Source organism: Gymnoscopelus microlampas (genome assembly GCF_963454915.1).
Source record: "Gymnoscopelus microlampas genome assembly, chromosome: 21".
Taxonomy (NCBI): Eukaryota; Metazoa; Chordata; class Actinopteri; order Myctophiformes; family Myctophidae; genus Gymnoscopelus; species Gymnoscopelus microlampas.
In genome coordinates this window covers 4,709,205-4,735,477 of record NC_139958.1, presented here as the reverse complement: position 1 = coordinate 4,735,477, position 26,273 = coordinate 4,709,205, and the positions used below count along the sequence as shown (strand labels likewise).

General features: G+C 42.7%; 1 protein-coding gene across 1 annotated transcript; it reads left to right on the top strand.

The window, feature by feature from the left end:
- On the top strand, positions 1 to 25,633 carry cnnm3 (cyclin and CBS domain divalent metal cation transport mediator 3). The gene is made up of 11 exons (XM_084046865.1): positions 1 to 782; positions 4,461 to 4,795; positions 7,534 to 7,710; positions 8,890 to 9,047; positions 9,952 to 10,095; positions 11,019 to 11,180; positions 13,158 to 13,327; positions 14,635 to 14,731; positions 18,442 to 18,569; positions 18,757 to 18,892; positions 25,498 to 25,633. The coding sequence occupies exons 1-11, from the start codon at positions 18 to 20 to the stop codon at positions 25,545 to 25,547; spliced, it is 2,322 nt and encodes a 773-aa protein (XP_083902991.1). The 5' UTR covers positions 1 to 17; the 3' UTR covers positions 25,548 to 25,633.
- Positions 25,634 to 26,273: the final 640 nt, after the last annotated feature.

The following is a 26,273-nucleotide window of genomic DNA, read 5'->3' as shown; positions in this document are numbered from 1 at the left end:
GTCCTCCACTCTGGTTGATGCTAGTAGTATTGTTGTGCGGAGGAGGGGGGCCACGGAGCTATTACGGGGCCTGCGGCGACGACGGCGACGGCCGGGACCCGGACCCGGAGGAGGCTCACCAGGAGGCCGGGCGGCAGCGGCTGGTCCTCGGCTTGCGACTGGAGGACCCGGACCCGCGGAGCAGGGTGTCTCTGCGGCAGAGGGTGGTCACCGCGCCGCGGGGAGCCTCCTTCAAGCTGCGGCTCTTCGGCTCCGACCTGCTGAACGGCAGCTGGCCGTGGGTGGCGTTCGCCGGCGCGGGTAGAGGGGAGGCCGGGGCGGTGGGGGACGCGGCGGACCCCTGCGGCCAGGAGAGCCGCCGCCGGGCGTCCGAATTCCGGGTGGTGGGGGACTTCTTCCCCGACGAGAAGAACAGCGGGCTGGTGACGGTGCGGGCGGACCGCGGTGGGGATGGAGCGGGGACCACCATCACCGGGGGGTCCGCGGCCACCACCGCCTACCACCACCTGTGCGTGCTGACCGGGGGCAGCTGGGTGTCGGTGGGACCCGACCGGCTGCGGCTGAACCCGGACGCGGCGCTGCCCTCGGACCACATCCCTCCCTGGGGTCTGGCCGTGCTGGTGGTGCTGCTGGTCGGCCTGTGCGGCGCGCTGAGGACCGTCAGCCTCAGCCTGCTGTGGCTGGACCCCCTGGAGCTCTATGTGCTCCACAGCTGTGGGTCCGAGGAGGAGAAGAGGGCCGCCAAGCGTCTGGAGCCCATCCGGAGGAGAGGGAACTTCCTGGTGGGTTTTTAATGTGGTCTGTTGTTTACAATGAGGAGGTGTCTGTTGTTTACAATGAGGAGGTGTCTGTTGTTATGGTCTGTTGTTTACAATGAGGAGGTGTCTGTAGTTATGGTCTGTTGTTTACAATGAGGAGGTGTCTGTTGTTTACAATGAGGAGGTGGCTGTAGTTATAGTCTGTTGTTTACAATGAGGAGGTGGCTGTAGTTATAGTCTGTTGTTTACAATGAGGAGGTGGCTGTAGTTATAGTCTATCGTTTACAATGAGGAGGTGTCTGTAGTTATAGTCTGTTGTTTACAATGAGGAGGTGTCTGTAGTTATAGTCTGTTGTTTACAATGAGGAGGTGTCTGTAGTTATAGTCTGTTGTTTACAATGAGGAGGTGTCTGTAGTTATAGTCTGTTGTTTACAATGAGGAGGTGGCTGTAGTTATAGTCTGTTGTTTACAATGAGGAGGTGGCTGTAGTTATAGTCTGTTGTTTACAATGAGGAGGTGGCTGTAGTTATGGTCTGTTGTTTACAATGAGAAGGTGTCTGTCTGTCTGTCTGTCTGTCTGTCTGTCTGTCTGTCTGTCTGTCAGCCTGTTGGTGTTGACAGGAGATCCAGGTTGAATGTCTGATTTAAAGCTGCATCCCATAACTTATTTTAAATAAATTAAACGTCATGTTACTTGTTAACCAGTCTGTGTGGTAGTATGTTAAAGGCACAGTCTGTGTGGTAGTATGTTAAAGGCACAATCTGTGTGGTAGTATGTTAAAGGCACAGTCTGTGTGGTAGTATGTTAAAGGCACAATCTGTGTGGTAGTATGTTAAAGGCACAGTCTGTGTGGTAGTATGTTAAAGGCACAATCTGTGTGGTAGTATGTTAAAGGCACAGTCTGTGTGGTAGTATGTTAAAGGCACAGTCTGTGTGGTAGTATGTTAAAGGCACAGTTGACTTTTCCCTGTGTTTACATTACATGGCAAAACAATAAATATAGATTTTATCCCATTGTTCCATACCATGCTATACCAGCAGCAGTCGGTACAGTAGACACTGGAGTAGTGTAGTGGTGTTTACCTGTAGAAACACATGGCCCTCATGATGTAGTTTGTTGTTTTCACTGTTTGTTTTGGTTGCCCAAGTCTGCCAAAAAAACAGCCAAATACAGTTAGAGGACAGTGTGTTTCTACAGGTAAACACCACCACTACTCAGTGGATGATAACTGCTGCTATAGAGGGAAATGATGGGTAAAAAAATATGTATTTATTGTTGTTGTTTTTTTGTAAACACAGGGCAAAGTTACATACAATGCATTTGATTTAACCAATCTGTGTGCAGAGTAAGTTAATACAATATAACTATCTGCAATGGTGTACTAGTTATACTGTACTGGTTTGTAAGTAGTACTCCCAGAAGAAGCTCATAATTAGCACATTTATCTTCCCTGGCCAAACAGGGATTGGCACTCTTGGTTGTTTGGTAGAATGAATGGTGTCTCATGCTGGAGAGTGGCGACGCTGGTTCACTTAATTGGCCCGTAGGTTAATATCGGAATACTGACATATTATATTATTGATTTCAGCTTCAGTTACAATTCCAAACATGCAAACATCACCCGCTTTAATTACTTAAAGCGGGTCAGTAAGCTAAATAAAGGAAAAATAAAGAAAGACTATAGTAGCTTAATGACTAGTATACAAATTATATTGTCTTTTTTATGTCCAATGTATTTGTATTTAAGTTCACGAAGTTAGTGTAACTAAATGCATTTGAAATGTTATAAAAATGTTACTTTTCAGGATTCCAATTCAAAAATGGCAAAAAGAAAAACAGGATTTGAATTCAAAAGTAGCAAAAATAGCTGATCTACAAGCTCAAAACTCGTCGCGTGATTGTGGAAATCTCTCCATCATCAAAGTCGCATCACTCCTAGTATCATCACCTTTTTAGGTGAAATGTTTCCACCTAAAAGGGTGATCACCTAAAATGGTAGCATGATGCAGCCACCTTTATCCAGACTCTAGTCAATAAACAACAAGGTAAATGGTAACATAAGGAGAGTGCAGACTGAGAACCATGCAGTGCCTCAGAGAAACGAGGATACCAAGATAAACAATGAGCCGAGCATCTGTCTAAAATCTCATTGTGGTCCATAAAAAAACACATCTAAGAAGAAACAAAACATGAGCAAGCAGTGATTTTGAGTTAGTTTTAGTCATAGTCTTTTGAATAAAATTCCATTTAGTTTTTGTCATATATTTTAGTCGTCTGAAATGTTTTAGTTTTAGTCTAGTTTCAGTCGACTAAATACCATAAGATTATAGTCGACTAAATCTACAGTTGATTTAGTCGACTAAAATGTATGTTTAGCGGTGCCTTGATGGCGTCGTAATGGCTGATTTTACACTCGGTTGCATGCTGAAAATAGCAGATCTACAAGCTCACAACGCGTCGCAGCGCGACGCGTTGTGAGCTTGTAGATCGGCTATTTTCAGCATGCACACCCTAGCACAACCAACCATAAAATGACTTGTCTTTTAGTTCTACTGTATCTCTTCTCCACTCGTCCCTCACTAACATTTTAGTCTAGTTTTTTTATTTGTTGATGAAATTGTGAATATATTTAGTCTTAGATTTAGTCAGCATAGCTTAGTTTTTATTTAGTTTTGGTCAGTGAAAAAAGGTAGTCGACGAACATTTTTCGTCATAGCTTTTGTCGACGAAATCAACACTTGAGACCAAGGTAGCAAGATAATCTGCATAGTACCGTAGTAAGCTAATAGCATCTACAGTACAGATCAAAGGTGACCAGAAGGCATACAGGGTGAATAAAGTGGGTGAGAGGTAGAGTCAGAAGAGGTGAGTCTTCTGTTCTGACGGTGATGGAGTGAGTGGGAGTGAGTCTGCAGTTCTGACTGCAATGGCTGCTTTATTCCCTCCATCGCAGCTTTGAGCAGCAATGTGTATTTTAATTTAACTCAAGAGAGCGTACAGCTCTAACCACATGGACCCGTTACTAATCATTTTTTACTGTGTAAGTTCTATTCTAGTAATGTGCCAACAGGTCCCTGTCCAAACTGTGTGAGACGGCATCTAATATTGTAGTGGTTAAATGATGCCTCCCTAAAAATAAACCTCATTAAACGTCAAGCAGCATTTAGTTTTTATACACGATATACCTGGAACAAATTCCCAGAAAACTGCAGCGTCTGTCTGCTGCCACTCTTATTTCTTTTAAAACACAACTTAAAGGAGTAGTTCACCCAAAAAATGACTTGTTTTCTAGTAATTACACACCCCATGAAGCATTGAATTCATGGAGATCTTTTAGTTTTTGACGTTATCCTGAGTCAATAATTTTGATGAGCGGGTGTATTTCCGGTAGGAGACTCAAAGAGACTCCTTTAAGTCTCCTACCGGATACATCTTTCAGCCAGTAATGAAATTATTGTCTCAGGAATGCGACAAAAAATGCTTCATGCCATGGGGTGTGTAAATAATAGAAAATAAGTTATTTTTTTGGTGAACTACTCCTTTCCTTTTCCTTTTCCTTTTCCTTTCTGTTTGCCGCCCGGAGTTACTTTTTATTCATTTTTCTTTCTCTTCTGCACTGTAACTGTATCTGTTATTTTTTCTTTGGTTTTATGTGTCATCGTGTCTTTGTATAATTTTGTTTCCTCCACCCTCCTCTAGGTGTGCTCCCTGCTGTTCCTGTGCGCTCTGGGCCACTCTGTGCTGGGCGTGCTGCTCTACAAGGCGCTGGGCTCCATCACGCCGGCCGTCTTCACCAGCGGCTTCCTCATCTTCCTGCTGGCGGAGCTGGTGCCCCACGTGGTGTGCTCGGGCTACGGCTTCCAGATGGCCCCCGGCCTGACCTGGCTGGCCCAGGTGTGCATGGTGCTGACCTGCCCGCTGTCCTGCCCGCTGGGCCTGGTCCTGGACCTGGCTCTGGGCCGGGACATCAGCACCTGCGGCGTGAGGGAGCGGGCCATGGAGATGATACGCACCAGCGTCAACGACCCTTACAGGTGATGAAGACGCACACACACACGCGCGCGCGCACACACACACACACACACACACACACACACACACACACACACACACACACACACACACACACACACACACACACACACACACACACACAGACACAGACACAGACACAGACAGGCACATACACAGTCACAAACACACTCACTAATAGTATAATAAGTTGTTGCTGTCAGGCAGAAACCTCCTATCTCCATATTCTAACTTTTGTTTTTTGTTCGTAAATATTTTTTTTTGTTGTACATAGTGTTGATTTCGTTGATTAAAACTATGATGAAAAATGTTGGTCGACTACCTTTTTTCACTGACGACAAACTAAATAAAAACTAAGCTATGGTCACTATAATAGTCTAAATAAGACTATAAGACTAAATATATTGACAATTTCATCAACAAATAAAAACTAGACTAAAATGTTAGTGAGGGACTATAGTGGAGAAGAGATCCAGTAGAACTAAAAGACATGTCATTTTATGTTTGGGTGTTGCGCTCTGAAAATAGCAGATCTACAAGCTCACAAAGCGTCACGCTGCGATGCGTTGTGAGCTTGTAGATCTGCTATTTTCAGCATTGAAGCAAGTGTAAAATCAGCCATTACGACGTCATCAAGGCACCGCCAAAATACATTTTAGTCGACTGAATCAACTGTAGATTTAGTCGACTAAAACTAAACTAACAGTTAAACATTTCAGATGACTAAAACTAAATGGAATTTGTTTCAAAAGACTATGACTAAAACTGAATCAAAATTTGCTGTCAAAATCAACACTACACAAAAGCAGCAAAAGTAGCAGATCTACAAGCTTGACACACGGCGCGAAGCGACACGTTTTGAGCTTGTAGATCTTCTACTTTTGCTGCTTTTGAATTTGAATTCTGAAAAGTAACAGTTTTGGACATATGAGGCTTTCCACCCGACAGACATGATAATAAGTTAAAGTGAATGTTTTCAACCTTATTTTCATAGAACTGGTCCTCACTAATGCTCCTTTATAAGATGCCGTCATTTGTCTGTCTCCTCTCTTGTCTGTCTCCTCTCTTTGAGAGAGAGGTAGGCTTTGGACCGTTCAGCCTACCAATGACATCACCGGTTTCAACGATGTCATCGGTAGGTTTCGATTCCAAGCTCATAGAAAAAACGACAGCCTTTTCTCTTTGTGGAAAGTTTAGCTATGCTGAAACAGAAGCCACTGTTGTTGCATTAATAAAAACAACAGAGGCTCTAATAACGGTGTGGATCTGTGACTCCATGAGGCCAGCCTACCATGGTGTCAGACATAATAAATTAATCCAGGGTTGGGCCGGGTTTGACGCTGCAGCTTGTACCTGTATGACTGAGTAACACATAAATCCCTCTAAGTCCCGATCCCGACGGCCTTTGCTGCATGTCACTCCTTATCTCTCTCTCTTCCCATTTAACTGTCAGCCTACTGTCCTGTCAAATAAAGGCTTAAAAGCCAAAAAATTAATTTAAAAAGAAAAAAGAAACTATATCATACCAGATAAACAATGAACCTAGCTAACGTTTTTAACATTATGGTCAAGAAAAATAACATTCTTCCATTATAAAAAATAAAAAGGTTTGACATTTTGTTTGAATGACCACTCAATGTTTCCCCTAGCCAGAAACTGAAGGAAAGTTCTCAAAATGCATATTTATGCTCAAATACAAAGTCTTATATCTTATATAGTACACGTGCACAGTAATAATATGTATAGTTTACATATGAATTGTCTCCAGATTTAGGAAAATATACTGCCTGAGAGCATTTGAGCATTATATCATTGCATTTGAGCATTGATATCATTTTTTCTGTAAAAGAATCACACTGTGGCGGTCGGATTTAAGGGGTGGCGGCCCGCCACTGCTTCATGCATATAGGGGAAACACTGCCACTGATGATGTCACTGCTAGGCACATGTTTGACACAGAGCGTGTGGACAGAAATGGTACCAGCCCTATGAAGCAACACTAGTGCTGAACCACGATGTTAGAAAATATAAAGTTTAAATGAATGTTCCTTTAAAAAGAAAACACCTGAAACTCTGCTCTCCAACTCCTCTGGGCATTCAGTCAAATCTTTCTTTATTTGATAACGATTACATGTTGGAAAGCAAATATTTGACATTCACTGCATGGCTGCCAGTGTTGATTTTGACTGAACATTTTGATTTAGTTTTAGTCATAGTCTTTTGAATCAAATTCCATTTAGTTTTAGTCATATTTTAGTCACCTGAAATGTTTTACTGTTAGTCTAGTTTTAGTCGACTAAATATACAGTTGATTTAGTCGACTAAAATGTATTTTGGCGGTGCCTTGATGGCGTCGTAATGGCTGATTTTACACTTGGTTGCATGCTGAAAATAGCAGATCTACAAGCTCGCAGCGCGGCACGTTGTGGAGCTTGTAGATCTGCTATTTTCAGAGCGCAACACCCGAGCGGAACCAAACATAAAATGATCTCTTCTCAACTAGATCCCTCCCTATCATTTTAGTCTAGTTTTTATTTGTTTATTTGTTTTTTATTTGACAAAATTGTCAGTATATTTAGTCTCAGTTTTTTTGTAGTCATCATAGCTTAGTTTTTATTTAGTTTTTATCTAGTTTCCGTCAGTGAAAAAAGGTAGTCGACGAAAACATTTCCGTCATAGTGTTAGTCCACGAAATCAACACTGATGGCTACTGTGTATGTTATTTATTTTTGTTCTGCAGTGAGTTTGTGAAGGAGGAGTTCAGTCGTGGGACGCTGCGCAGTAAGACGGTGGAGGACATCCTGACTCCTCTGAAGGACTGCTTCATGCTGCCCAGCACGGCCGTCCTGGACTTCTCCACCATGTCTGAGATCATGCAGAGCGGATACCCACGTGTCCCCATCTATGAGGAGGAGAGGTGGGCACGGAAACAATGACACTTATATTATGTCCCTTAAAATGTTTCTGAAATTCCAACCTTAACCACTTAAACTCTATATATGCCCCAAGGGCTCTATACAGATTCGAACCCAGGTCTTCCGCGTGGAAAGCCAACATCTTAACCACTAGCCTAAGGGGGAATTCCCCCTCGGCCGAGGGAGACATTTGTCTGTTGGTCATCAGGGAGAGGCTCTGAGCCGCTACTGCTACACTTGGTCGGCTCTTTTGTTTTCCCTCTACACCAAACCTCTTACTCGAAAATAAACTCTAACAGGCTCACACAATGTGTCACATTGTGAGCCTGTAGATTGGATATTTTCCCTAATGTTTGCCTCCCCAGAATAGGGATACTAGGCTTAATTTAAACAATGCATGTAACGTAAAAACATCACATGGATGCACCTGGGACGTATCATCAGTGTTGTAGCCTGGGGGTCATAGGATGTTTCGGGTCTCGCAACATACACCCTCGCCCAGGTGACCCAGCCAGGGTTGATCAAGCCCCGACTTACGTCCCAGGTAGGTACCCACGGTCAGTCCTAAATAGGGAAAGACAGGGCCACTCAATATGCTTGTCCGAAACTACTCTGCCGGGACCGGGGGAGAGGAGAGGCTCTGGCACGTGGAGGAACTAGGCTCTGTGGATGGCCTCCTGGCCGGGCTCCTCCTTCGTCTCACCAGGTCCAGGACCTGAGCGTTGCACCAGACTCCCCCCGCTCCAAACATATCACTCCGGTGTTATGGTGTCTTGGCCGTGGTGGTACTGCAGGCTCCCCTTGCGGCTTGCTTGAATGGCCCTCCTAAAGGCCTCACCGTGGATTTGTTGGGCTTCTTCCTCACGTAAGACACACACTGGGGCGCCAACCCAAACTGCTTCCGGATGCCGTCTACATTCCGGCTGTCACCCGTCTCTCCGATGTACAATATTGTAACTAAGACAATAGCACATGCACAGTATAAGCTCACAACGCAGCACGACGTGAGCTTGTAGACAACAAAGTATACATCGGGCTGCGTACTCAAACGTGATGTAAGGAAAACCCCCCAGCAGTCCTTGAGGGGGGTACCAGGGGTTCCCCAACTAAATGAGTTAATGTAGAATCAAAATCACTTTAACCCTATTTTATACATTTTTTTTCTGTTTTTTTCGTCCAAGGTCCAACATAGTGGAGATCCTCTATGTGAAGGACCTGGCTCTGGTGGACCCAGACGACTGCACCCCCATGACCACCATCACCAAGTTCTACAACCACCCCCTGCACTTTGTCTTCAACGACACCAAGCTGGACGCCATGCTGGAGGAGTTCAAGAAAGGTCTGTCACCATAACCATAAAATAACCCTAACCCTAAAGGTCTGTCTGTCACCATCATCACATTTTACTTGTCGATTAATTGCATGGATTACAGTTTTCAGTCAGTCGCCAAGACTGATTTCTGTCATTTGGATTCCATAGTAGCCAGCGTGTTTACCAGTGTTGATTTTGACAACACATTTTAGTTAGTTTTAGTCATAGTTTTTGAATAAAGTTCCATTTAGTTTTAGTCATATTTTAGTCATCTGAAATGTTTTAGTTTTTGTCTATTTTCAGTCGACTAAATATTATAAGATTTTAGTCGACTAAATCTACAGTTGATTTAGTCGACTACAATGTGTGTTGGCGGTGCCTTGATGGGTCGTAATGGCTGATTTTACACTTGGTTGCATCTGTGCCCCAAAAAATCTCTTCTGCCCGGTTCTCCTCAGTGGCTGGAGCAATTGATCTGCATTTGCACACAGACATTGACCATTACCATGCGCACGGAACACCAAAGCCCGTTATTCGGTTGCCACATCAGTGAAACAAGGCGGACCATGCGTTGGGGGCTCATATCCCCCGACGGGTATGGTCTAGTAATAATAATAAATCATAAAGAAAATGTTCAAATGACTTCAACAGTATGTTGAAGCCAAAAAAAAGAGAAGAGTGCAAACAAGAGCAAACAAAAGTCAGTAGGCTAACACGGATAAGATAATAAAATAGGTCATATGTACAATATGTGCTGCATACAGTATTATATACACCATCAGCGTTTATCAGCAGAATAGGGTTCATGTGGTTAAAGTGTAGGTGCCTGAACAAGCAGTCATTTTTAGGGAGAACACCAAACCGTAAAAACCTGATTTTAATGTGATTGAACCCATGTTTTTCGGGGGGGTCCACCACCTCCACCCTTCAGGAAACTCACACCTGGCCATCGTCCAGAAGGTCAACAATGAGGGGGAGGGGGACCCCTTCTATGAGGTGCTGGGATTGGTCACTTTGGAGGACGTCATCGAGGAGATCATCAAATCAGAGATCTTGGATGAACATGACGGATACGGTAAGTTTGTTTTTTTCTTTCTCGAAAATAGCCCATCTACGATGTGTTATGAGCGTCTGTTTTCCTACTTTCCTACTTAGTGCCGCGATGTGAGCTTGTACATCTATTTTTGAACAAATTTGGCAAAAAATCATTTTTATAAATATTTTTTTTAATAATTTATATGTATTTAAAAACTCAAGTCTTCTCTTTTCGTTGTGAGCTTGTAGATTGTCTATTTTATTTTCACAATATTTCTGTGGGAACCGAGTCAAACTAAATGTAATGCCTACAATTCCAAGTGCTTGTCAGGGTGGGGGGGGTCCGCAGTTCAAATATGATTATTTTGGAGGGTCTGAAAAGGTTGAGAACCTCTGTTTTAGGTGACCACAACGGAAATAAGTCTCAGGGCTTTATTGTGTTTTTATCCTCAGTGCTATTGTGTGGAAGAAGTTCTGATGTGCTCTTTCCTTAACCCATTAAGACATGAAGCCGATTCCACAAATGTCTTCTAAATCCCAACAGTTTTCTGAAAAACCCATGTTTCTATATCAGTGGTGCTCAAACTTTTTCATGTCAAGGACCCCCAAAATGAAATGTATTTGGCCAACGACCCGAATCTCAAAATATTTCGTTCCAGGGACCCCCAGAAACAAAGATTTGAGTTAAAAAATATTCACTTTAAAAGAATATAAATATATTCAAAGATTTGCACACATTTTCACGATCTTTCAAAAATAGCAGATCTATAAGCTCTTAGCGCGGCACTCTGTGCCGCGCTATGAGCTTGTATATCTGCTATTTTTGAATAGCCCAAAGTGTAAAATAATGCTTTTTTTAAGCTTGAATAAAAAAATGACACAGATGCGTTCCAGGTCTTAATGGGTTGAATCACCAAATAAATTCATTCATTGTAAGTGTTCTGTGTTCTCATCACGCTGCAGTGGACATGAAGGTGAAGCGCCCCCCCGCCCACTTGGAGATCCTCCCCCTGGAGCCCCGAGGAGCCCACGAGGAGTTCTCTCTGTTCAATCTGCCCGAAGGAGAACCTAAGATCAGCACCTCCCCTCAGCTCCTACTGGCTACACATCGCTTCCTGTCCAGAGGTTTGTACTCTCTGTGGGCCTCATTTATCAACGCGGCGCAGACCAAATAATGGGCGTACGGCGAGATCACCGCAACTTTCGGCATTTATCAATATATCCTGACGTGGGATTCATCCTACCGTACGCTGAGATCTCACGTCTGGTCGCTAGCAGTTGTTGACGTTGGCTGCTCCCGTTTATTCCATCCTAGACCTGCGTAGCAGCATTGTCTGACTGTCTGAGAGGCATCTGGACACATAATCCACTCCTAAATGTATATCTACACTAATAGATAATCCCTGTGAAAATATATCATTTTATAAACTAACTTAAACAAACTGCTTTAACAGTCATTCGGTTAAGCTTGCAGATCTGGCTGCATTGGCTATTTGAAAATAGCAGATCTACAAGCTCACAACTGGTCGCATCGCGACGCGTTGTGAGCTTGTAGATCTGCTATTTTCAAGATATACAAGCGCTTCTGCGAGATAATTTTCGGGAGTCCCGACCATCTTTTCATGGACAGTGAGGTCTAAAAACTTTGTAGACCTTGTGAGAGAAAGAGGCGTGTGCGTGTGGCGAGGCGAGCGGGGGAAACTCTTTCTTATTGGCTTTTCATGCTTTTTTTTGGGTCGTATTCTGGTTCTTCATGTCGTGAAGTCGGGGCGTTTTGCGAATATTTAAGGGCGTGTTATTTAAATGACGCTTGTTTTCAGACGTGAGATTTATCAAAGCTCCGACCTGATGTACGCTAGGATCAGCTGTATAGGATCCTTTGATAAATGTGACTTCCACGTTGGTGTACGGCTGAATATATGGAAAAATATAAGCCGTTTTTTACGCTCCGTTGATAAATGAGGGCCTGTGTGTGTGTGTGTGTGTGTGTGTGTGTCTGTGCCCCCTGTATGCAAGGAAAATAGAGTGATAATAAGTGATAGAATGATGAAACCTCACATTGCAGTAAACGGTGACACTGTAACAGTAACTTCTAATGATTATATACTGGTTACATATTCAGTTGAGCTTCTTGTGGAAATCAGACTCACTGCTTAAAGCTGCAAGACGCAACTTATTCTAATGAATAAAACGATTCATCTGTCAAATAAATGCTCATCACAAGTTAATAGAAACCCAATCATCTTGAAATTGGTGAGATTGTAAATAGGCTATTGTCATGGCACGATGAAGCATATATCAGGTTTAGATTAGATGTCCTTTATTTTCCACAAGGGAAAATCGTTTTCCTCGGGTCAATAGATACATTCAACACAAGACACTACATAAATACACCACAGTTAAAACACCCAGCAACAGACTATAAAAACAAGAAGTACTACAATTCTACTACTATAAAAGATGTCTCGTTTCCTACATAAAAAGAAAATATATATATTTCAAAAGATTTACACAAAGTTAAAACAAAAAAAGTCACAACTTTTCATCAAGTAAAAACAATTCCAAAATGTTTCAGAAATATTTTGTGAATAAAACTAGAAAAAGTACTCCTCGGAGCACAGGTCTCCGTCAGGTCAGGTAGAATCGGCCTCCTGGTGGCGCTATAACAGGCCCATGTGAGAAATTTGAAAAATTTGGGGCTGAGGTTCGGTATTGGCATCCAGGGAGTGTGTGTGCAAAGTTTCGCTGCGATCAGGCCAACGGTGCCGGAGATTAGCTGTTCACAGACAGAAGGACGGACGGACAGGGTGCAAAACATACTCCCTCGCCATGCCTTCGGCCTGGCGGAGACAATGAAATGTAATTTCCATAAAAAATACAACGTTTAAGAAGTAGTGGCTACACAGTAGCAAAATAGCAGATCTACAATCTCACAACGCGTCGCTACGCGCCGCGTTGTGAGCTTGTAGATCTGCTATTTTCACTAGTTTGGGTCGCGGGCAAAAACATCTAATTTCTCTTTTGGGTCTGGAGCTAAAAAGATAGGGAACCAGTGCTCTACAGGCTTATAACGTAATGTGTTCCTGTCCTCTGAACCTACAGAAGTGGAACACTTCAGTCCTGCTCGCATGTCAGAGAAGGTCCTGTTCCACCTGCTCCGCCACCCCAGCGTCAACCAGGAAGTGCACTTTGACCCCACCAACCGTCTGAGTCCGGACCACTACCTGTACACCCGCAACCACCCCGTGGACTACTTCATCCTCCTGCTACAGGTACTGTACACCCTACAACCACCCCGTGGACTACTTCATCCTCCTGCTACAGGTACTGTACACCCTGTGGACTACTTCATCCTCCTGTTACAGGTACTGTACACCCCGTGGACTACTTCATCCTCCTGTTACAGGTACTGTACACCCTGTGGACTACTACATCCTCCTGTTACAGGTACTGTACACCCTGTGGACTACTACATCCTCCTGTTACAGGTACTGTACACCCCGTGGACTACTACATCCTCCTGTTACATGTACTGTACACCCCGTGGACTACTTCATCCTCCTGTTACAGGTACTGTACACCCTGTGGACTACTTCATCCTCCTGTTACAGGTACTGTACACCCTGTGGACTACTTCATCCTCCTGTTACATGTACTGTACACCCTGTGGACTACTTCATCCTCCTGTTACAGGTACTGTACACCCTGTGGACTACTTCATCCTCCTGTTACAGGTACTGTACACCCTGTGGACTACTTCATCCTCCTGCTGCAGGTACTGGAACCTGCTCTGGTGTCCCAGAGAATGGCCCAACTTGAAGACCTCGTTTGCGGCTCACCCAACTGACCACTTAACATGCCAGCAGAACGACTGCCGTGTTGAAGGAGTACTTCACACAAAAAATTACTTATTTTCTATCAATTACACATCCCATGAAACCTTGAATTCATGGAGATTTTTTGTTTCATGTCGCATTCCTAAGCCAATAATTTGATGTGTTTAAGTGTTCAGAGCGTGTTTTATTTTAATGATCAATCGATCGTGTTCCAGCTTGGATCAATGAAACTAACGTAGTATACTTTTAACTTCATATTTATTGGTATCACAATGGAAAGTAATTTTTAGATTGTTATCAATAAAAAAAAATGCAGATAATTCTGGGGGCCCACTAGCTGTATCCTGCAATGTAATGATGGTGACAGCCCTACTTTGAAGTTCATGTTGGTACTAGACACATTTCTATACATTTTCTATACATAACATTTGACACTTAAGGTTGTTACACACCGGGGCGATTTTTTCGTGCGAATAATGCGTTTTTTTTAAAAACCTTATAAAGTCAATGGCTCCGTACATGGAGCGAAAAAGCGAAAAAGCGAAGCGAAAAAGCGTCTTTTAATTATTCGGAACGAGTCCGAATTTTGCGTATATTCGCTATTTTCGCCGGTGTCGCCCGGTGTGTAAGGACCTTTACAGCTAAGTAAGGAATCAGAACTTTATCAACTTTTTGTTAAAGAGAAATGATATGTAATTGTGTAAAAGACACATAATAATGGATGATGGATGTTGTTTCTTCAGGGTCGTGTGGAGGTGGAGATCGGTAAAGAGGGGCTGAAGTTTGAGAACGGGGCATTTACATATTATGGTGTGGCTGCTCTCACAGCGCCATCTTCAGGTGAGAAGTAATGGTAACCTAATGTCTCGTTTACAATTCATTGTATGAAGCACGTCTCGTGCCGAAAATAGCCGATCTACAAGGTCACAAGGTGTTGCCATGCGAAGCGCTGTGAGCTCATAGATCTGCTAATTTTGAAACTTTGTGAATGTATAAAATGGTGCTTAAGTGGTTTAGCGAATGTGGATTTACCTAGTGGTAATACTAACAGGCCCTGGGACAGCCTGTGGCTGACAAGAATTGTATATCATATTTAATACGTTTGCAGTGTGTAGGGTCAGGGTGATACACCTTGTTTTAGTCTATTGTTTTAGTTACGATTGTAAGGGGGAATGTTACAGAATGTCTAGACGCTGGTACCAGTGAAATATACACTGCATCCCAGCTTGATAGGGGAACTGTCAAGCTCAAAACGCGTCGCAGTGCGACGCGTTTTGAGCTTGTAGATCTGCTATTTCTGCTATTTTTTAGATATATCTGCTATTTTTTATTAATTTTAAATGCGTTTAGTTATACTTATGTTAACGTTGTGAACTTAAATACAAATGCATTGGACATAAAGAAGACAATAGAATGTTAATACTAGTCATTAAGCTACTAATATAGACGTAATATAGACATGTTTGCATGTTTGGAATCATAACAGCTGAAATCAATAATATATCAGTATTCCGATATTAACCTGCGGGACGCATTAAGTGAAGGTGGGGGCCGCATGTGGCCCCCGGGCCGCCAGTTGCCCATGTAGGATGTAGATGCTGAAGGCTGAGGATTAGCTACTGTATAGGACTATAGTGTGTGAGTTTGATGCCAGGCAATATTCACCAGGTTTTCCATCTTATTGTCAACTCTCCAGTGAGAGTGTGAGAGGGAGAGAGAGCTTGACCCGGTGCAGTGGAGAGAGAGTCTCATTATGGAAGGGCTGACATTGTGACATTGTGAGCATTTTAGGAGGTCTGCCTGGTCTGCTGCTTCTGAGACTGTTGCTGGGGTGTATCTCGCATAGCTAAATAATCACAGATCTCTTCCTAGTGCCTATACTGATATGTCAGCTCACATCTACATTCAATGAATGGGCTAAAATTGGATGGAAACAATCCGGAAAATAATTAAAAGAATAACTGCAGTGCAGAACCAGTGCAAAGACTTTAGGCCTGTACTTCATATTGGGATGGTGATTCCATTGGTTTTCAAAGCAGTGGGCGCACTGGGTTTGTCAGTGGTCTTTCTCACCGCTGTTCAAGCCCATACATATACTAATAAACTTAATTTATAAAGCGCTTTTCAAAATAATAATAATAATAATAGTTTGAATTTATATTGCGCCTTTCATAAACCCAAGGATGCTTTACATCAAAACAATGAACAACCAACAAACAAACCACAACCAACTATTCGCCGTAAGCCTGAGAGAATAGGTGTCTTTTCAAGGCAGCATTAAAACAGTCCAGGAGCATGCATTGGGAGAGAGTTCCACGGGGTGGGGGGGGGGGGGGGGGGGGCTGGGGTTGGGACTGCCACACAGAAGGCTCTGTCCCCCAAGGTTCACTTTTTTGTTTTGGGGACAGAGAGGAGGTCCAAGTCTGTAGACCGCAGGTTCCGTGACAGAACCTTCGTTCCAAAAAAAATTAAAACATAGTTACAAAGTGCTTTACAATGGTAGAATAAAATACAGTGCAGCGAGGTCAAACTTACTACGACAACAGTTAATTAAAACAAAAGGTAAACGAGTAAAAAAAGCATAAATGAATCCAAAAGTCTATAAGAGAATGCCTTGATATAAAGGTGGGTGTTTCTGCTGTTAATTAAAAGAAGACACTGACCTGGCTATAGCCTCAGAGCCTCGGGCAGGGCATTCCAGAGCCTGGGTGCCCGGGTCACCCATGGTGACAGGGCGAGTAACGGGAACAATCAAGAGAGCCCTGCTTTAAGGCTGGTCTAAGGCTGCCCGCTGGCTCATACAGCTTCAGCATGTCTGAAATAGAACTTGGGGCCTGGCCGCCTCGGAAGGCTTGTCTGTAAAATCTTAAAATCAGTTCTGAAGCTCACCGACATACATACTAGATTTGGGGGATACGATTTTTTTAACCACTTGAACTCTAGCATCCCTATTCTGATGCGAACATTAGCCGAGAATAGCAGATCTACTAGCTGACGCCTCGTACTGTGAGGTGTTGTGAGCTTGTAGATCTGCTATTTTTGGCAAAGAGATTTGGCGTAGCGTGAAAGTATTGGAGCCTGAAGGTTGTCTGAAAATACCCATTAACATGAATCCAACACAACGCTACACATTCATAGTGCCGTTAAACAAGTCTGTGAAGCTAGTCTATGAAAAAGTTTAATCTGCAACACAATTTTATACAATAATTTATTGGGGGTCCCTGCGTCATCTCTCTCAGATAGGGGGTCCTAGGGCTGAAAAACGTTGAGGACCCCTGAACTAGGCCATCTGCTCTGAAAACAAAGTTTTCGTGGCTGTGGAGACCAGAGCCATGTGTTCACTCATTAACTCCTCTGTCAACTGGTGCTGCTGCTCCTCTGATCAATGATTCAATCTCTAGTTGGCCAACTTGTCTGGTTAATAGTTCCATGCAGTCCTGCTCAAATATACTCTTAAGAGTGTTCTCTGTGAATGTCATTGGTCCCCCCACATGCGCAACGATAAAAAGTTGGGTGGTCAGACATTATTTCAGTTTTTATTTTAAACACTGAAGCCATTACATTACATTACAGTCATTTAGCAGACGCTTTTATCCAAAGCGACAATAAGTCGCTTGGATAAACAATAAGTGCATTTAACATATATAGGCAAGAAAATTACTAATCACCAGCAGTCTTAAGTGCATTCTCTTATAAAACTAAAAAAATAAGTGTATCAAGTAAACAAGATCCAATAAAACAAGAGCTCGTACAAATAATTGACAACAAGTAGGCAAGGCTAAGAGGAAGGGTCAGGGTAGTGTTTCCTGAAGAGGTGGGTTTTCACCTCTTCCATGAAACTTGAGTTTGAACATGTTGCCACTGATGTTTCTTATGACAGTGGAATGAAGTCTCAAATGAATGTCTGGTTCATATGTTTTTGTGCTGATATTATGACCCACACTGTGGCCCGGTGTTGTTGTCAGTGCAATCCTCACCCTGTTAGGGCCGCAAAATGTCAATCACCATTTTCTCCCTAACCCATAGACCTGAGGCCTTTTCTATTTTTCATTAAAAAAAAAATGTTCAAGTCCTGTTGCTATATACTTAGCGACATCTAAAATGACACAGATGCTTTCCCGGTTTTAAAGGTATAACAACGTATAGGCTTTCCTTAATGGGTTTTGCCATATTCATACGAAGATGACGTGGACCTCCGTGGTTACACCTATTTCAGATTCAGACCCTCAGCGCGTGAAGCAGCCCAACATCTCCTCCGGCCAGAGGAGATTCCCTTTTAGGCTAGCGGTTAAGATGTTCACCCATCCCGGTCGTTAAAACGCGCTTCCGGTTGGCTGCCGCTCCGTCAACCTCTCAACTTTGCCGCGACGCTTTATGGTTATTTATTTCACTCTCAGATGAGAGTAGGAACACATCTGAGATGCTTGCTGTGTACACGGGGTTTTAAACTGACAGCATTAACATAAACTAACAAACATGCAGATTCAGTAACGGCCATAAAGTCAGTGGTGACTGGTCTCTGCTTATTTTTAATGTTTTTGTGATTCCAGTGCACCAGTCTCCAGCGTCAAGCCATCGTTCTCCCAAAGATCCGTTTGAACTGGGAGAAGCTACCAGCCCGTCCAGTTATTGTCCTGACTACACCGTCCGAGCTCTCACCGACCTGCAGCTGATACGGGTAATGATGCTTTAATGTAATACTCAAGAACAAAACAGGTTTGAGTATGTGTGCGCACATTGCTAGTATACCGTGTGTGTGTGAGCGGGCACTTGACTGCTACTTGAATCATGATGTGTGTGTGTGTGTGTGTGTGTGTGTGTGTGTGTGTGTGTGTGTGTGTGTGTGTGTGTGTGTGGTCTTGTAGGTGACTCGTCTGCAGTATTTGAACGCTCTCATGGCCTCCTCCTCCCACGTGGCTCAGAGTCCAGAGCTTCCAGAGATTAAGATCCTGCCCAACAGTCAGACTAAGCTCCTCAACGAGAGGAACACCTCACAACAAGGTCAGAACCTCTGAGATCTATCTGCTGCTCTTTGTCTTTAAGAACCTCTTGAGATCTGCTGCTCTGTGTCTTTAAGAAACTAATGATGTTATTTAAGTCAGTGCTTCTCAAAGTTTGGGTCCGGTGACCCCCCGCATAGGGGTCCTTGAGGGGGTTCCAGCTAGGGGTCCCCAGCAAAACGTGTTGATACAGCATTACAATCGTTCTAACCCCTTTATCCATATTTGTATACATTGGCTATTCAAAATGATATACAAGCTCACAGTGCGGCATGAAGCGACGCGCTTTGAGCTTGTATATCTGCTATTTTTGAACATTTTTGAAAAATCGTGAAGGCTTTTTTTTTTTTTATAATTCGGGCACATACAATTTGCGGGTCCTTGGCACGAAAAATGTTGAGAACCACTGATTTAAATAATAACAATAACCACAACTATGAAGCCTTTCTACTGTTACATTATGTCCTCTTTCCTATGAATCTCTGATAGTAGAATGGTTGATTTTCTCTGTTTCTAGCCTAGTTATTATAACTGTGTTTTAGACTAAAGGTCTTTACAGACGGGCGGGTTGTGACTAAATAAACTATATGACAATGATAACCATTACGAGACTCGGGCCAGTATTTAGCATCAAAGCTATTCATATCCTCACTGTCAGATGGAAAACTTGTATGTCAATTTTTTTATTTTATTTTACAAAATGGGGGAAAAAGGGACGTGTGTTCCAATGGATCCAATGTAGTTATTATTTAGTCATAAGCTCCTGTTAATACTTTCAATTTGGTTATATATTTATAAAAACCCACAGATACACTTAACCACTTCAACTTTCTACAATCTTCAAAAATAGAAAGAATGGAACCTCTACATTACAAGCTCACAATGCATCACGATGTGACTCGTCGTGAGCTTGTAGATTGGCTATTTTCGCTGCTTTTGTGTACTACTGTTAATTTACAGAGAAAAACTAAAACGTAGATAATATGGAGATAGAAGATTTGTGCCTGACAGTGGTGAACCGATGCCTCATCCATGCAGCTTAATGCCTTTATTTGCGGTGAACATTTGACCCTCTTCTGATTTAAAAATTGGCGTCGCTTTCAGCCGGGGTTTAACCCATTCAATCCGGGAACGCATTTGTGTCATTTTACATTTCTTTGGCTATTCAAAAATAGCAGATCTACAAAAGAAAAATCGTGAGAATTTGTGCAAATCTTTGAATGTGTATATGTTTCAAAGCGAACATTTGTAACTCAAATCTTTGCTTCTGGGGGGTCCCTGGAACAACATATTTTGAGATCCGTGGCCAAAATGTTGTTCCAGGGACCCCCTAGAAGCACAGATCGTAGTTATATATGTATATATTCAAAGATATTTGTTTTCTCCAAAAAATAGCAGATCTACAAGCTCATAGTGTGGCACTCGGTGCCGTGCTATGAGCTTGTATGTCTGCTATTTTTGAATAGCCAAAGAAATGTTAAAATGACACAGATGTGTTCCCGTTCTTAATGGATTAAGGAAGCTATTGGCCGTTTCCTGTGAACCAAATCTCTTGCCAAAAATGTGCTTGATCTACAAGCTCACAACGTGGCGCGCTGCAACGCGTTGTGAGCTTGTAGATTAACAATTTTTGTCCAATGTCTGCCTGTTATTACGACACGGGGTTCATGTGGTTAATCACACAAAAACAAATGCTCCCCGGTGTGTAAGGACCTTTTTAATTTAAAGGACCACTTCACCCATTTTCAACCATATCTTCATATAATTGGTCCTCACTAATGCTCATTATAACATGGTACCATTTCTGTCTACTCACTCAGAGGAGGGCTGTGGACAGTTCAGAAACCTGTCTAGTGCCTACCAGTGACATCATCCGTAGGCAGTTTTTATTTAATTTCTTTGTTAACTAGACCATACCCGGTCGACGCATCCGTGGGGGGATATGCGCACATGATCTGGCAACCCGGGAGGCGACATTGTTTCACACATAAACGCTAATAAGAAGCTGAGATTTGATGAAAGTGAAAAAGGGGCTTCACAGTTAAGTTCAGATGGTAATGGTCAATGGCTGTGTGCAAAATCAGAGCAATTGCTCCAGCCACTGAGGAGAACCGGGTAGCTTCACGCACCACTACAGACAGACTCACCCCTTACTAGAATTATAGTAGGATGCAAGAAACGATGGCTTTCTAGTACGATGATGTCACTGGTAGGCAGGTTTCTGAACTGTCCAAAGCCCTCCAATTATGAGACACACTGGAAATGGTTCCATCTTATAACAAGCATTAGTGAGGAGTGAGGACCAATTATATGAAGATAAGTGTAATATATTATAATGTGCATTAGTGAGGACCAATTATATGTAGGTAATGTTGAAAATGGGTGAAAGTTGGTCCTTATAAACATAACCTTTGACCTCTTCAGCCTTCAGCTGAACTAAGACTCTCTCTCTCTCTGTTTTTGTTTTTCTCTCTTCTTTCACGTTGCCTCCATCATGCTCATCCTCTCTGGCTCGCTCCAGAGTTCGCTGTAAACATTTCATTCTTTGACACCATTGACAACTACTGTTAGTGTGTTTGTGTTGCTTTGAGGTAAAGACAACTTCGGCCATAATAATGTCTACGGTATTATGGCAGCAGACTGCTTCTCAAAGTCAGGTCCTGGGACCTCCGCGGGGCTCCGAAAGGACCCTTGACGGGTCCATTTGGTTCCATTTGTACACTCTCAGAGTTAAATGAACGCTGACAACTTTACAGTGTATATTGGGGTTTCAAAGATTGCATTTTTTTTTTCATTTAAATACATTTTCCAATTTTAAATTGTACATTCTGAGAGTTACAGACCCGTAAGGGTCCGTTTGGACCCCCTTGTGGGCCCCGGACCAGACCTTTAGAAACAGTGATGTAGTGTACTCGCTCACACACACCTTGCTGCGCTGCCTTACCCCCTTATAACTAAACCTTTTGGGATTGTTTTACTATTTTGAGAAACATTTAAAACAGTTCAAATAGGCTATCTGCAAGCTCTCAACGTGTCAGTGTAGATCGGCTATTTTCACTATTTTAAATGTTTTTCAAAATAGTAAAAGTTTAGGCATTAAGGGGTAAGGGCGGTGCGCAAGATAGAGGCCTAGACTCTTTCTCTTTCTACAAGGACACCAAGGAGACTTCGTGACACTTAAGTCAATGTTTTTTTAAACATACTATTTGCCTATAAAACTATTAATATCTACACTTCAAAATGTACTTCAATAATGATTCATTCATACCCGTGCCAAAGAGGCAGCTGATCTACACACACAATGCAGACACATTGAGCTTGTGTGTAATGTAGATCTGCTATTTCCGGCAGACTTTGGACGTTCTCCTGGTCTTGGGACTTGAGTTCCACTTCACTTGGTGTCCTTTGGTTTTAATAATAGAGCATAAACGGTGAGTTTCCGGGAAGTACAAATCTCGTTCATATTCTGCATAGGGGATGGTGTACCATAATGTTGGAACCATCCAAGCAGGCTTGGGGGGAAAAAAAGTAAAAATCTGTGGGCATTCTCATTGAAACGCATTGACCAGATGTCCTGCTGGGGGTTAGGTTTGTCGAGAACGCTCACGCACACAATAAAGCACGTGAGCGAAAACATTTTTGGTGCGTTCTGTTGCACTGAGAGCGTACAAATGTTTCCATTTGTACGCTCTTGAAAGGAATTAAAAAAAAGAGACGACAACGTATCTACATATTTGCACATAGCATATCCATCCAAACATTAATGTACATTAGATTTTGAAATAAGGTGCGTGATTATGACTGGTGTCTGTTCCTAGACATTAGTGCAGGGGTCTTCAACCTTTTCAGCCCAAGGACCCCCTAGCTGAGACAGAGATGAAGCAGGGGGACCCCCTCTATATTGTGTAGGCCTACAATTGTGTTTCAGATTAAACATTTTTTTTTACCGTTCTTTTTTCCCTCTACACCTATACACCTCTTTGCCAACTGCGAGGCGTTGTGAGCTTGTAGATCTGCTATTTTTGGCTAAAGTTCTCCTTAGAAAAGGGATACTAGGGTTCAAGTGGTCAAGGTAAAAAAATAATAATCATATCACACAAAGATTTGGCAGACCCCCTGTAGTAACTCTGAGGACCCCCCTAGGGGTCCCGGACCCCCTGTTGAAGACCCCTCCATTAGTGCAAGAAGAGTATCAGTGCACGTACATGTTCTATAGGAGCATATACTGTACGTGTAGCATTGTTCTACAGACACACAATTCTACCTTGGATTGTTAGGACTTTATAACAGATAATAAAGTCCTCTGTGCAGAACATGAGTGGGATGTGTACTTCCGGCACCTCATTCTGTTTTGCTCTATTAGTCAAACAGATTGTTGTTGTGTAGAATGATACGGTGATGTGGGGTTAGTGTGCATTGGTGTGTGTGCATGCCTGTGAAATATATAGGCTTCTAGCTTATAGTAGTAGAACATCAGCTAGTTCCTTCATCCTCTCTCATGGAATAGTTCTACTCTACTCTCAAACCCATGGTCCTCCTAGTTGTTGTCTCTGTTGGATATGATGTACTGTACTGTACTGTACTGTACTGTTACACCTACCGTCCGTCATTCTACGTATCCAGACCACTCCGTCATGTTGTATATTATATTCCCACCGAGAATGCATGTCAGACTTGTGTTGTCAGTTTGCACCTGGTGTGTGTTTTTTTAAAGGTAGTATACGTGATCTTTTTTGGTTAAAACAAAGTTTGTTTTGATTAAAAACTTCAAGCTCCATATTAGTACCAGAGGTCTCTCCGTCTCTTTAGTAAACAGATTGCATCCAAATCAGGAGAGAGTATCCATTTATCATAGCGTTTACCTCCAATTTTCATCATCATTTTCCGAAGATTTAGACTCCAATCCACTTCCTGGTTAACTTATGACTTCAAAAGCCTGTATCTCGGCTCCTCCAAAATGGTTAAAAATCCTGGCACTCAGTGTACTCTGTTTTTAAAAAAAACCTGGCACCCCAAGAAACGTCAGGCAGACCCTAGGCTCTAGGATGGGCGGGCCATCTACCTCTACCATGTCGGGGGGGAAAGAAGAGAGAGACATAGGGGGAGACAGAGACTTCTTTCTCCTGATTGGATACAGTGGGTATCCCGACCTGAAAATGCATTTTGAATGTTTACCAAAGAGCTGGAGAGAAAGCCCCCGAACAAACACTCTATACATGATTATTGATTATTTACTGATCAGAATATAGAGCTATTTAACACTTATTTTAACCAAAAAGATTATAATGACTTACTGCACCTTTAAGCCTGATTCATGCTTCGTGGTAAAACAGTGTTGCACGCCAAAGATGGCCGACGTACAAGCTCTCAACGAGTCACATGGTGAAGCGTTGTTGTGAGCTTGTTTGTCGACTAGTTCTCAGCGTACGGCGGCATCGTGCGATGATGGAGAGTAAACGAAGTGTCACCGACCTCCCTAAAAACAGACGAGGGATAATTGATTGATCGATTGAATACTTTATTAAAAAGATCCCTGGCTAATAAGCCTGATATACCTTATACATTATAATTGCCCTCTATAACAATTTTTTTTTTTTTTAAACACCTTAAACATTTTATTTCAGAAATAGTTCATCTTTCACTCAATAGGAACATCTCCCGTCGCAAGTTGATGATGTCATTTGTCCATGTGTGGTCCAGCCCTATGGAATGCATGTGCTGATAAAAAAAGTATTTAAAATATTGTTTTGTTGCTCATATTAACCATAGGAAGTATTAAGTTGGTTTTAATTAGCACATGCATTCCATACATTCCATAGGGCTTGAGTGAAAATTCCATTGAGTGAAAGATGAACTATTTCTGAAATAAAGAAAAGGTGTTTTTAATTTCAAATTTTGGTTACATTGGTCTATTATAATTAGGGTTGTCCGATATTGGCTTTTTTACCGATAACCGATATACCGATATTGTCCAACTCTTAATTACCGATACCGATATCAACCGATACCGATATATGCGGGGATTATTGTGATTAGGGTAAGCTCAAATTTCATATCACACACACCATATACAGTAAGAACTCCTGTAACTTATTTATAAAGCCAAAAAAAAAAAAAAAAAAAAAAAGATTTTTTTTTTTTTTTTAAAAACCGATACCGATATTTTCCCGATATCAATTTTTATGCTAATATTGGCCGATAATATCGGGAGGCCGATAATATCGGACATCCCTAATTATAATGTATTAAGGCATATAAGGCTTATTAGCCAGGGATCATTTTAACAGTTTGCAAAAAGTACAGAGGTACAGTTACACAATATTGCAAAAAGGATAAAAACAAAAAGCCTGACGGCTCGTTTCCATAGACCACATTCACACGGCGGCCATTTTGGAATTCTACATTGAAAGTGCCACCCCGTCGCCATGGCAACGGGGGTCGCATTTCATTAACTTAATAGCAATATGGCTGGCGTGTGAATATGGTCCATTGTGGTCCTATGTGTTCAATTCATCAGGATGGTTTGCATTGTGTGTTGTTTTTTTATCACCTCTCACTCACACACCCTCTTCTTCTCCTGTCACTGACTGTCTGCCACGCCAACAGGGGGCAGCAGAACGCCGGAGGGCTCCGTGGAAGAAGAAGCGCATGGCTAGTGTCCTCTTTGTCCACACCTTACCTACCTATCTTACCTACCTACCCACCTACCTACCTACCTACCTTACCTACCTACTTACCTACCTACCCTACCTACCTACCTACCTACCTACCTTACCTACCTACTTACCTACCTACCTACCTACCTACCTTACCTACCTACTTACCTACCTACCTACCTACCCACCTACCTACCTACCTACCTTACCTACCTACTTACCTACCTACCTACCTACCTACCTTACCTACCTACTTACCTACCTACCTACCTACCTACCTACCTTACCTACCTATCTTACCTACCTACCCACCTACCTACCTACCTACCTTACCTACCTACTTACCTACCTACCTACCTACCCACCTACCTACCTACCTACCTTACCTACCTATCTTACCTACCTACCCACCTACCTACCTACCTACCTTACCTACCTACTTACCTACCTACCTACCTACCTACCTTACCTACCTACTTACCTACCTACCTACCTACCCACCTACCTACCTACCTACCTTACCTACCTACTTACCTACCTACCTACCTACCTACCTTACCTACCTACTTACCTACCTACCCACCTACCTACCTACCTACCTTACCTACCTACTTACCTACCTACCCTACCTACCTACCTACCTACCTACCCTACCTACCTACCTACCTACCTACCTTACCTACCTACTTACCTACCTACCTACCTACCTACCTTACCTACCTATCT